The sequence below is a fragment of the Budorcas taxicolor genome, chromosome 15 (assembly GCF_023091745.1).
Source record: "Budorcas taxicolor isolate Tak-1 chromosome 15, Takin1.1, whole genome shotgun sequence".
NCBI classification, from domain to species: Eukaryota; Metazoa; Chordata; class Mammalia; order Artiodactyla; family Bovidae; genus Budorcas; species Budorcas taxicolor.
Genome location: NC_068924.1, coordinates 6,984,696 through 6,997,024, shown reverse-complemented (window position 1 = coordinate 6,997,024; position 12,329 = coordinate 6,984,696). Strand labels below are relative to the sequence as shown.

Here is a 12,329-nt window from a genome sequence, read left to right as displayed (position 1 = left end):
CCTGGCCTGCTTGCATTTCCGGTCCCAGCTCGGGTCTCTAGCTCTTCGGTTCGCAGCCTTTTCCTTTCCTCTTTGTTCCTCAGATACAGCAGGCACTCTCCCGCCTCAGCGTCTCTGTTCTCAGGTGGGCCCATGAGACCGTTCTCCTCACTTAACGTGCGAAACTCCCTCCCTCACCTCCGTTCGGTCTTCTCTCTCGAGGCCCTCACCGCCTCAGTTTTCTTCATAGCACACGTCACCTTTTAACACCCTGCTCGCTTCACTTAGTTATTCTTCTAGGCTACTTCCCCTTCCTGAATGCGGGTTCCATGAGGAGACAGAGGTTCCGCCCGCCCTTCTGTCCCGGGGCAGTGCCTACTACAGGTGAGCGCGCAAAGCATGTTTGTTCTACAGCAAATTAAGTGTCAAACTCACTGTCTGTCTCAGGTAGGGCACAGAAACTCCAGGAGACAGGAGGCCTGAGCACGAGGGCCTCACACAGGGTTATCAAGGAGTTTCTGATCCTGTGGGCTTTCAGAGAGCCGGTGTATTTAGGACTCAGCAGTTGAGTCCTTCAGTCTGTAGAGTGGTAACTTTGAGGAACGGATATAAGACTGAGGGTGCCAATAACTAAGCCCCTGCCATCCACACCCTGGGGGTACCAGAAAACAAAGCCAGGATGAAGCTGTCCTCATCAGAAAGAGCAACCCTATATTGAAGGCAAATTATGTGTGAAGTTTGGAGGGGAAACTTAGGATACTAAGGCCTACAGACAAAATGGGATGTGTGGGCCTTGATATTTCTCTGGATGACTCCCCTCCCCCAAACGCCTGGCAAAGGTCAGTGAACGCCTCAACTTGGTCTTTATTGATCCAGATACATATCCTGAGGTGTGTCCTGGGATTATTTTATCTCAAAAGTGAGTTGGGCAACCTAAATGACCATCAACAGATTAAACAGATAAAGAAGACGTGGTATATTTATAATACAATGGAATGTTACTGTTATAAAAAAGAATGAAATAATGCCATTTGTAGCAACATAGAAGAACCTAGAGATTATCATACTAAGTGGTCAGAGAAAGACAAACGTACATCCCTTATATGTGGAATCTAAGAAACTGATACAAATGGACTTATTTACAAAACAGAAACTGACCCACTGACATGAAAAACACTTTTCAAAGGGGAAGTGGGAAGCAATAAATTAGGAGTTTGGGTTTAATATATACACACTACTATATATGAAATAGGTTACCACAAGGAAATATACTCAATATTTTGTAATGACCTATAAGGGAAATACTCTGAAAAATAGATATATATGTACATATAACTGAATCATTTTGCTGTACACCTGAAACTAACACACCATTGTAAATCAGTCTACTTCAGTTTTAAAAAGTGAATTGGGTATCTGGGGAGGATGGAAGGTAAAAGATGTCTGAGGATTGTATCACCCAACGTCTGACAGAGATGTTCAGTCGTACTGTCCTTAGAGAAACAGTGCTTCGTGTACATGTTCTTATCTAATCCTTATGAGGAAGGCATTTTTAAGTAACTGAGGAAAATGAGCCCCTCGGAAATGTTCCACATTTGTCTAAGCTCAAGGCAGTGTCAGCAGGTGGGAGGCAAGTGTCCTTCCAGGTCTGTCTCAGAAGCTATGTGCATCTCTCTGAACCACATTGCCACATATTGGCATCAGCAGGGTGGGGCCAGCCTGCCTGGTTCCTCACAGGTCCTGTCGCCAGCCTGCCTGAACTGTGTCAGTGTGACCTCCCAGATCTGGGATAGAATACCTTGTGGTTTGGTCAGCAGCCAGGCATAATGGGAACAAAAAAGCCCAAGTTGGATGTCATGTACAATACAGTAATTATAGTTAATAGTACTGTATTGTATATTTTAAAGTTGCTAAGAGAGTAGATCTTGAAAGTTCTTGTCACAAGAAAAAATTGTAACTATTTGTGGTGATAGATGTTAACTAGAATTATTGTGGTGCTTATTTCACAATATAAGCAAATCATTATGTTATATGTTTGAAACTAACATAATGTGTTATGTCAATTACACCTCAGTTTCTTAAAAAAAAAGAATGAAAAGAATTATGAATGGTAGAAGCCAAAGTGGACCTACCGATTAGCTCCTTTCAGCAAACCAGTCAAAGACTGGGTTAATATTTGTTCTCTTCCCAGTACTTAACAATGAGATTTTGGTAGAAGAGTCTCAATTATTCCAAGCAAATGGCAACTCTTATGGGATGTAATTCCATCACTGACTTTGTGTTCAGAGAGGCTGCCTTGCTCCGTGGGGCAATTTGTAAACATTTTAGAGATATCACTTTTTTTTTCTTTTTTTGCACTTCACCATAATCTCAGGATGTCAAGTTTACAGCAAGGATTACTCCCCTCCTCTGATGATAAAGGAAACCGAAGTAGCAGAGATACAGGCAGCTTCCTGATGTCCCTTTCTCCCTAGAAATTCTGATCACACTGTGTCACCCAGGCAGACCTCCTCTCAACTCTAATCTCTCTTCTGATGTAGATGAAAGGTGATACCCAGGAGGTTGGGACCAGAATAAATTTCTCAAAAAGTGGAAAAAAAGAGCCCAAGTCAGGCCAGACTTGTGTGTATTCTCTGTCAGTCTAGGGTACACCTCTATGGTGACCAGAGAGAGCCCTGCAGCATTGGAAATCTGTGTCCCTCACTAGACTGCAATGCTGACCAAGCCTGCAGGAGGTCACTGGGGTCTCCTGTCAAAGTGTTTGGACAGCAAGTCTTGAAAGGGTTTCTCTCAGGGGTTTTGTCTGCTCAAGGCCTGTTCTGTTTTTCTTCTCCTAGGGAATAGCAATCCCTCCTGGAGTAGCAAGTGGCACCAAACACATTCATCCAATATGTATATTCATTCAGGAAATATACTTTGAGCACCCACTATGTGCTGGGAACCCTGTAAGTACCTGTGACACAAATCCTGTGCCATAGTAGTAAAGAATCTGCCTGCCAAAACAGGAATTACAAGAGACAAGGGTTTGATTCCTGGGTTGAAAAGATCCCCTGGAGAAGGAAATGGCAACCACTCCAGTATTCTTGCCTGGAAAATCCCATGGACAGAGGAGCCTGGCAGGCTACAGTTCATGCTCAGTCAGACATGCCTGAGCACACAGACACAATATATGTTTTTTGAGGGCTCATGCAAATCCTTTTTTGGTGGCAACAATGTTGTGAGTATTGTGAAGTAGGACATGTAAGGGAATCATTAGTCATTGATGCTCTTTGATGCATTTTATTAAGGCTGTCCTGAGCTGTTGCATTCTCCACAGCCTTCTATTACATTTCTTCTGTGCTTTAAGCTAAGGACAACTGCTGTGATGTTCTTGGTTGTAAAGTGGTCTAATTGAACAGCCCCATATTCTAGATTTTTTTTTTTCTTGGACCCACTTTCATCTAAAGTTACCAATTCTGGGTCTCATTCTTCTTTATGAGAAACGAGGACCTCTTTATAAAGGACCTCTTTATCCAGAGGTCTAGATAAATTCTTTCAGTTTGATGTTCATAACTGCTTAATATATCACCCTTATTAAAATTACATTTCAAAGGAAATTATACCTCTACTTAAAGGAATGCCAACTGGTGGGTAATCTGAAGGGCCTAGCTGCCTCATGAGGTATGTCGGTCCAGCATGTGTATGTAACTCTCAACACTTGTCTAGTTCAATGAAGTAAGCAGCCACCTCTGGAAACAGCCCTGTTTCTGATGCGTACAGACACTGCCTGGTTTAACACCAAGTACGACTAACGCAGAATCTCCTTGGTTTCAAGAATCTCTTGGGGCTTCCCTGTTGACTCAGTGGTAAAGAATCCATTTGCCAGTGCAGGAGACATGGGTTTGACCCCTGGGAAGACATGGAACGATCCCACATGCCATGGAGCAACGTGCTCAGAATACTCACAGCTGCTGAGCCTGGGCATTGCAACTACTGAGCCTGTGTTGCAACTACTGAAGCCTGAGTACCCCCAAGCACCCTGGAGCCCGTGTTCCCCAACAAGAGAAACCACCACAATGAGAAGACCATGCACCACAAGTAAAGAAGGGCCCCCACTTGTGGCAACCAGAAAAAAAACCCACACAGCAACAAAGACCCAGTATGGCCCAAAAATAACTAATTAGAAAAGAAAAAAAAAGGTACATGCCCACTGTACATTGGAAGTGGAGCGGGTGTTGTCGGGGCCTCTCCAGATGCTAGCAAACCCGTTTAGAGTGCGCCCCTCCCTGACATCTGTGTGCTTTTGCTTCTAAGTGTTTGTACCTGACGTGCTCTCTGCAGGTCTGCTCTTGGGCTACTGAAGCCTTACTCAAAGAGCCTGGGAGTTTTCATCCTCTTGGGGCAGCTCCTAGACGAAGACCAATGGATCAGAGGCAGAACTTCCTCCAGATTGATGAAATATTTTAGAGCAGGTACTCTTATTAGATCTCAATAAAAATTTTGTTTAAAACCTATTATATTCATTGCAATGTGCTGGGTGCCATTGCCAATAGCAGTACTAGAAACAGAAAACAAGTAGTTTATGTAGAATCAATAGTTTGATGGGGCCTACTTTAATTTATTCATCCTAGAGAGCCATACAATACTTGCGAAGAAATTCTTTACCATCTGCCAAGTGGAAAATGAAGCCTTAGTGGGATTTTGCCTGCATCACACGTTTGTGAGGATTTCTCCTTCCCTGTTCTGCTTTTCCCAGCTCTTCATCAGTTTGTCCTGGGCCTGGGAGCATGGCTTCATTCCAAGTCTGCTTCTGGGAAACATTATTTAAGACAGCCTATATGAGAGCAAGCATCGTGCCAAGCCACCACAGATGTATTTCCAATACCGCTATTTCCAGGAGGTGGAAAGAACAATGTGTCAGCGTACGGGCAGGTTTGTTTGAAATATATGTTACTTCCAACCAGAAGTCTCATTGACATGAAATAACACACCTCTCCCCCAATACCTTAATGCTCCCTTTGAGGGCTTTTACAGCATTGAACAGGTGACACGCCTGACTCCTGTGTCTGACTAAGGCTCCTGGAGGGTAGAAAATGAATACTGATTATTGTTTGAATTTTAAGTGAAATGACTGAATAAGCCACCTATTGCTGACACTCACAACATCCCAGGATCTGTACTAGGCAGGGAGATGCATAAAAGTTCCTGGAACAAAAGTAGCATTAGATACTTCTTGTGTAAAGTCCAGGTCAAAACACACTGACAAATGAGTCCAGGCTTCATTTTCTACTTGGCAGATGGTAAAGAATTTCTTCTCAAGTGTTGTATAGCTCTCTAGGATGAATGAATTAAAGTAGGCCCCGTTGAACTATTGATTCTACATAAACTACTTGTTTACTGTTTCTATTACTGCTATTGGCAATGGCACCCAGAACACTGCAATGAATATAATAGGTTTTAAATAAATTTTTTTTGTTTGAGACCTAATAGAGTACCTGCCCTAAAATATTTTGTGATAATATAACAATACAAAATGATCACAATCAAAAGTAACACATATGCCTTAAGAGTTTTCTAAATATTATTCAAATATGATTTCTTTTTTCAAGGAAGGAAGACCTTCCTTGAAGTTGGGCCAGAGGGCCAACTTCCCATCTGTATGGCAAGAACTGTTTAAATAGTCTCTGCATATTTCTTTCTTACTGATCTCAACAGATCCCTTCTTAGCACAGTGCTCCAGACACATTTTCCAACTAATCAGAGCAACATGAGTTGAAACATATATTTCATACAATATAATGAGATTTAGGAGGGATTTAAGACAGGGTAGAATTTGAGAACCACATTCTTTCTCTACAATTGCTACCATTAACTGAATACTTATACATGGCAAGAATGATTTTCTGAGTCTAAGGTGTATTAACTCATTTTATCCTCATAGAAAGTTTATGCAGAAGGTGATATTAGCTTCTTTTCATCTGTAGAATTTAGATAAGTAGACCCAGAGTGGTTAAACAGCTTAATGACAAATGCACAGCTGATTGTCATAGGTCAGATTCAAACCCACATGTTCTGGCTCTAGATCGTATGCTCTGAACTACTAGACTGAAGAAACTCAGTAGAGGAAGTAGATACAGAGACTAGAGGGAAAAGTTGAAATCATTGAAATGAAAATGAAAGAAAAGGACAAATGAGAAAAGAAACAATCAAAAAGTGCAAATTTATAAGCATTATCTATTTTTTGTGGCTGTGCTGGTTCTTCATTGCTGTGTGCGGACTTCTCTCTAGTTGTGGCCAGCAGGGCCACTTCACTGCAGCGTGCAGGCTTCTTACTGTAGTGGCTTCTCTTGTTGCTGAACATCGGCTGTAGAGCGAGCAGGCTTAGCTGCTCTGCAGCATGTGGGATCTTCCAGGAGCAGGGATCGAACCCATGTCCCTGCATTGGCAGGCAGATTCTTAACCACTGGACCACCAGGGAAGCCCAAGCATAATTGTTTTTTTCTAGGATTATAACCATATTTTGAAAAATGTCTTTGTTTTGATTTATATATACATACATATAAAACAGGCATATATTTTACGTGCATTATATGATTACAGACTAAATATAATGACAAACTATGTATATGTGTGTATATATATTCTACATATTAATAGTAGCAGCAATATGAAAACATGTTAACATTTTTTAATGTTAACATCATGTACACTGAAATTTTACTTCTTCCAATTATTCTGAAGGATAGTCCATTTCCTGAAGGAAAGTGAAGGGTAAATGTCAGATGACCGAATCACAAAATACTGGAAAGGTTAAGGCACAAGCAGAGAGTTGCCATAGTACTTTTAGTCTCAGACATGATAATTAGTAAATTTATTCTGAGACTGTTCTTGTAGTGATACAGAAGTCTATTTTCATGGACAATGATGAGGACAAAAAGGCAGGGCAGTCACGTCCAAAACTCATTTCTTACTGTCGTCATCAAGGTTTCCTCTAATGATTTAGGAAAAAATATTAATGTTCTGCGCATTTACTAGAGGGCATGCCTATTTGTCTACCTTTTACACACTGTTCCTACAGTTTATCAGTAGATAATGACAGAAGTTTATGGCTTTCAGAGTGGCCATTAGAAAAAGAAGAAAGTAAACCATTTTTAGATTCTGTACATACCAATATTTCTCTTAGTTTTTACTTCAGTGTCTTCAATAACATTATACTTAGGGAGTACAATGACTATTATGAATCTAAAAAACTATTTTTTAGCACTATGACTAATATGATCTCTTTAATAGGTATAATTCCCCTTATCATTGAATAAGTTAGGTGCTTGCTATGTCATTTTCAAAGAGTTTGAAAAACTTGAATCAATGACCCCATGATCCACCTATACTGGATAAATGTCTGTCAAATGGCATTAATATAAAAAAAGCCTATCGTACAGTTGGTCAGCATCTCTAGCTATTTACTCAGTTGTACAAAAGTCTCATCAAAAATTGATTTCAAAATGAAAGCTTTCTGTGATTTGAGAATAGGTGTTATCAAATTCATACTGGGAAAGTTTTTAAAAGTGTCCATAGAAATATTTACAGTCGTTGCTGTAAATACAAAGTAAAGAAGAAACTTTGAGCAATCATTCTAATGATGCAATTCATTTGCCTTCAATACCTGAGTCTTTTATTTGTGGTGTATCTCTAACCTCAGCTAGTCACATATAAAAGTAAATACTCAGAAAAGTCAATGTTTTCTATGGTAACAGCTATATTTAGCTGAATTTGGACTTGACTGTCAGTGGTAAGATGCTGAGCTATACTCCTACACAACCTGTGATTAACTTGCTCACTTGGAAAGCTGCTCAGATAAGTTTCCCAAGTACAACACAGAGGTCTGGGTCAAGAATTCACATCCTTTTTGGTAGGTTCTAGCATTTTCTTGTTGATGCTTATACAGCAGTTAGTTGTGATTTTGGTATTTTCATAAGTGGGTGAACTTCTACTGCCACCTTGAGCTAATCTCTAGATGACTTCTTCTGTACAGTGATAGATGCTCAAAACAGATGAAGACCAAATTTTTGATATTGCTAATATTTTAGTTCTGATATTTTTGGTATTTTTTCTTATTGCTAATTCAACCAGGATATAAATTTACCTTTTTATTCTATAATATTTTATTGTTCTGTACTTCAAATTGTTTCCCTATATTGAAGTGGACTTTTTGTTCCAGTATTCTATAAAACAGAGATTATATGCTCATTTCCTTTATCTCACTTTCAAAGGATATATTAATGTATACTATATCATTTTTGGATTAGGCTAAACTATTAAAAAACACTAAAATGTACTTTAAACAGTTTTAAACAATGCATACTTACTAAAAAAGCTTTTCTTAATTATATGAAAATGAGATTCAGATCTAAAAAAAAGAATTTGTATCTTTTTCTGCTTCTTTAGTGATTCAACCTGCAGCCTCTAGTTGGGGAGAGGCTCTAACTATGGTAGAACCTCCCACCCAGCACCATTCAGCACAGCGGTAGGAACACCTAACATGTGACCCCAAGGGATGGTTTCAGGGTGAAGAAGGAAGCCATACCTGCTTGTTGGAACAGATGAAGGTCATACTTAGACTGTGGCACTTGGAGAAACAGCTCTTCCTTGGCCTGAAGCTGGATATTGGTCCATACTGATTCTATTGGAGCATTTTTAGGTCAGGCTTCCTGGTTGGCAAATACTGCTGCATAGAGTCTCTCCATTTTAATTGAAATTTTAGTATATATTTTTCTTTTTTAACTTTTCATATAGTGATAAGATTATTTCATACAGGAATAGTGCTGGATGGGTGGGATAGATTGTCCAAAGTCAATCTGTTCTCCTCAGCCTGAGTCAGAGCCACTGAATTCACTCTCTTCCTCTGTGCCCCACACTCATGTCCAACTCTTGGTCTTGCTCACTCTATGTTCCCCTCTCCCCTTAATATACATCTCCATCTCTTATTCTCTTCTGTATCTGCAGTCCTTTTGAAATAAGATCTTCTCTTTACTCATAGCCTTCCTTGACTAATGTGATTATGTGCCTCTGGACTGGGTATACAATGGAACTGTGGATTTTCAGGTACAGGTCACTTTTCTTCCCCTACAGATTGAACTATGAGCTTTGACACTGAGGTAATCATACTGCAGATTAGCTGGTCAAGATCCCAGGTATGTGTGAGACCTCTGTTGTGAAGCAGGCCTAGGTTTTAGTCCTGATTCTGATACTCTATATTCAAGTCACTTAGCCACTAAAAGCCTCTGTTTTCTCATTTCTAAAATGAGGATAGTAATACTAGTTACCTTATACAGCTATTGTAAGCATTGGTTGCTGTTGTTTAGTTGCTTAGTCATACCTGACTCTCTTGTGACCCCATGGGCTATTATAACCTGCCAGGCTTCTCTGTCCATGGCATTTCCCAGGCAAGAATACTAGAGTGGGTTGCCATTTCCTTCTCCAGGGGATCTTCCCGACCCAGGGACTGAACTGCATCTCCTGCTTGGCAGGCAGATTCTTTACCACTGAGCCACCAGGAAAACCCATCGTAAGTGTTAAGTTATATTAAATTACATAGAGCACAGAAAGCATTTATCACAGTACTTAGCAGATGGTTAGTATTCAGTAAGCACTTCTTGTAGTTGTAGTAAGCCCCATTTCTTTACTTGGTTGCAGTCTCCTTGAGGTCAGACTCATTTTCTATCTCTTAATCCCTGGCAAAGTTTTAAGCAGACAGTAGATTCTGGTGATTAATTTTATACACCTAGTCAAATCACATTGAATTTGTATTATTTCTCAATTTCAGAGTAAGAACAGCAGAGTAGAACAGGCCCAGGAGCAGGCAGGCTTGGCCCTCAGGGAGGAGCGGTTTGGTCAGCGTATCAGACATCATTGTTGTGTCCTCCTTCTGGGACTTGAAGTCCAGAAAGCTCCAAATCTCAGAGAAGAAGTATGAGGGAGAACAGTTTGGATAAACACATTTAAATTTCTTAATCCCCTAATTGTAAAAGGTTAAGCAGATTCCAAATGAATACATGATTTAAAGCTAGTGGTCTTGAGACTTTTGCAGGATGGTTGTGCTTTGACCATCCTTTGCCAATATGCCTTGAATTAAGAAGCTCTTGCCGGAATTCTTAAACCCTTTCTTAAAATATGCTTGGTTTCTCTTCATCTTCCAATTAAAAGGAAATGAGAAGAGATGCCAATTCAGCTGCCCTTTGAAGGAAATATGTTGATCTCAGGACATATAATTTGAATAATAACATGTAGCACTTTGCCTTTTACTGAGGGAGCCCACCATCATGCCTGTTGCATTTCCTAAAACTTACATCAAGTCAGGTCAATCAAACTTAAAAGTCAGTCCATCTCACCAACTGTTACCTGGTGAGCCTGGCCCCTGTGGAGCTGCTGGTGCTCCTGGTGGCTGGAGTGTGAGGAATCTAAATATTTCTTCTGTAGAATCTTCTAGAATCAAGCCCATTTGCTGTCATAGAATGCTGCTTGGCATGGAGGCCAATCTCTTGCATGGCATAACACACAAGGTTTTTGCATTTAGGTTATTTTAATTCATGAGTAGTGCATTTGGTATGAGTTTTATTTTTACAATTTCTGATTCAAATATTGTCATAAAACATTTGAAAACAGACCTTTTCTGTATCACTTTATAACTTTTCAATTAATTGATAACCATAAATACAAAAATCACCTAATATAAAATCTCAGCTAAATTTTTGGACCTGGTTACCTAAAGGTTTTTTGATGTAAACGAAATCAAAGTTGGGGCTAACCAGATTCTCTGTGACCATTTTATCCTTAAAATAAAATTTTGCATATGAAGCCTCTCTTTATTGAGTTTAAAGCAGCACTTCCAGTCAATTCCCAGCATCATCTAAATATTGATAGTCTGGGTACCTGAAGTGTGAACCTTCATTTCTTTCTTTTAGATATTGCCTCATGTTATCAATACATAATAGCAACCTCTTGATAAATGCTCATGAATACAAATTCTTATTTTATATATTTTGAGAGGAGGGTAGAATGTACGGAGAATAACAGATAAGTATTTGCAAGTTCTGTCTACACATTTTTCTCCTTTCCATCTGATGCCAAATGTAGGAAATCACCTATAAAGACTCTTGGAAATGGTACAAAATTGTGCTGCCATTTGACCAAATAACCACAATTGTCTTTGGCTTTGAAAATTCTCCAATAAAAGGTTCTTATTTGGCCAACATCTTTTTAGTCACAATAAAAATTACAACTTAAAGAGCTTTTAAGTGTCTATACTGGCTGCAAAAGAAAACAGGACAATTATTTCATATGCACGTGTGCACATACCCACACAAACACACAAACACACACACACACACCACACACTGAACTATGTTTCCAAGGTTCAGTGAAGGCAGCACTTTTTCACTGGTAACATATCCAAAGAGATGAATCAGAAAATTTAGGAGTGATTTAACACCACTCTGCACAGACAATATCAATCCTATTTTGTGGGGACTAAGAAGGGTGGATGATTAAATAGTATTCTCTGAATGGCAAGAGATTATTTTTCTCTAAATTCAAGTCTGGAAGTCACCATCAGGGGGTCCACAGAACAGGCAAGAAGATGCCTGAAGTCATCATCAGGGGAAATAACACAGTGCAGTGTGTTTGCCCTGCCAGCCTAAATGATCCCCAGACAGATGCTACATGGCAGTCACATCATCACAATAGACCCAAGAAAGCAGTTTATGAAGAAAGGTACCAAACAATTGGGTGTAACTTTCATCATAATCTGCAATCTTTAACCTGAATAATGAAATTTAATCACCATAAATATTGAACTTTTTCTTTTTTAAAAGCTGGTCACAGTGGCACTTAAAAAAATAAATCAGAAAATAATATGGCTTCAAGTGGACGAATAAATATGAATTTTTAAGAAAGTCTCTGCATTATCTATTGCTTTCCTCTTGATTTGGCTCCATTGATAATTTCTCCCCAAGTTTTCTAATAAGTTCTGCCAGGTCTTCTGAATTCTGAGTTTTTTCTTCAAGGAGTTCATAGCGGAGACTTGAGATGTCTTGTTTAATTTCCTTCAGTTCCCCTTTGAAAAATAAGAATGACAAGAAGTCAATTGTAAATATGTAATGCAGAGAAACTAGAGATTCTGTACAGATCAAAATCTGTTTTAATTCCACACACATCTATATTTTGAATCTTTTCAAAGGAAAGATTTCTATTTTCTCAGCTAAGTATTTTGGGTAATGAAAAGATTATAGAGAAAACTTATAATGAAAGTCCTCCTAAAATAATTGAAACATTGGCAACAAATGTTACAGGGTTTTGGGGGCAATGGACCCTCA

General features: G+C 39.3%; 1 protein-coding gene across 1 annotated transcript in view; it reads right to left on the bottom strand.

The window, feature by feature from the left end:
• Positions 1–11,918: 11,918 nt before the first annotated feature.
• TRPC6 (transient receptor potential cation channel subfamily C member 6) overlaps positions 11,919–12,329 on the bottom strand; it is a 158,087-nt gene continuing 157,676 nt past the window's right edge. The window contains exon 13 of the mRNA XM_052652832.1: positions 11,919–12,070. Within this exon, the coding sequence (XP_052508792.1) occupies positions 11,919–12,070 (152 nt within the window). The remainder of the gene's footprint in view (positions 12,071–12,329) is intronic.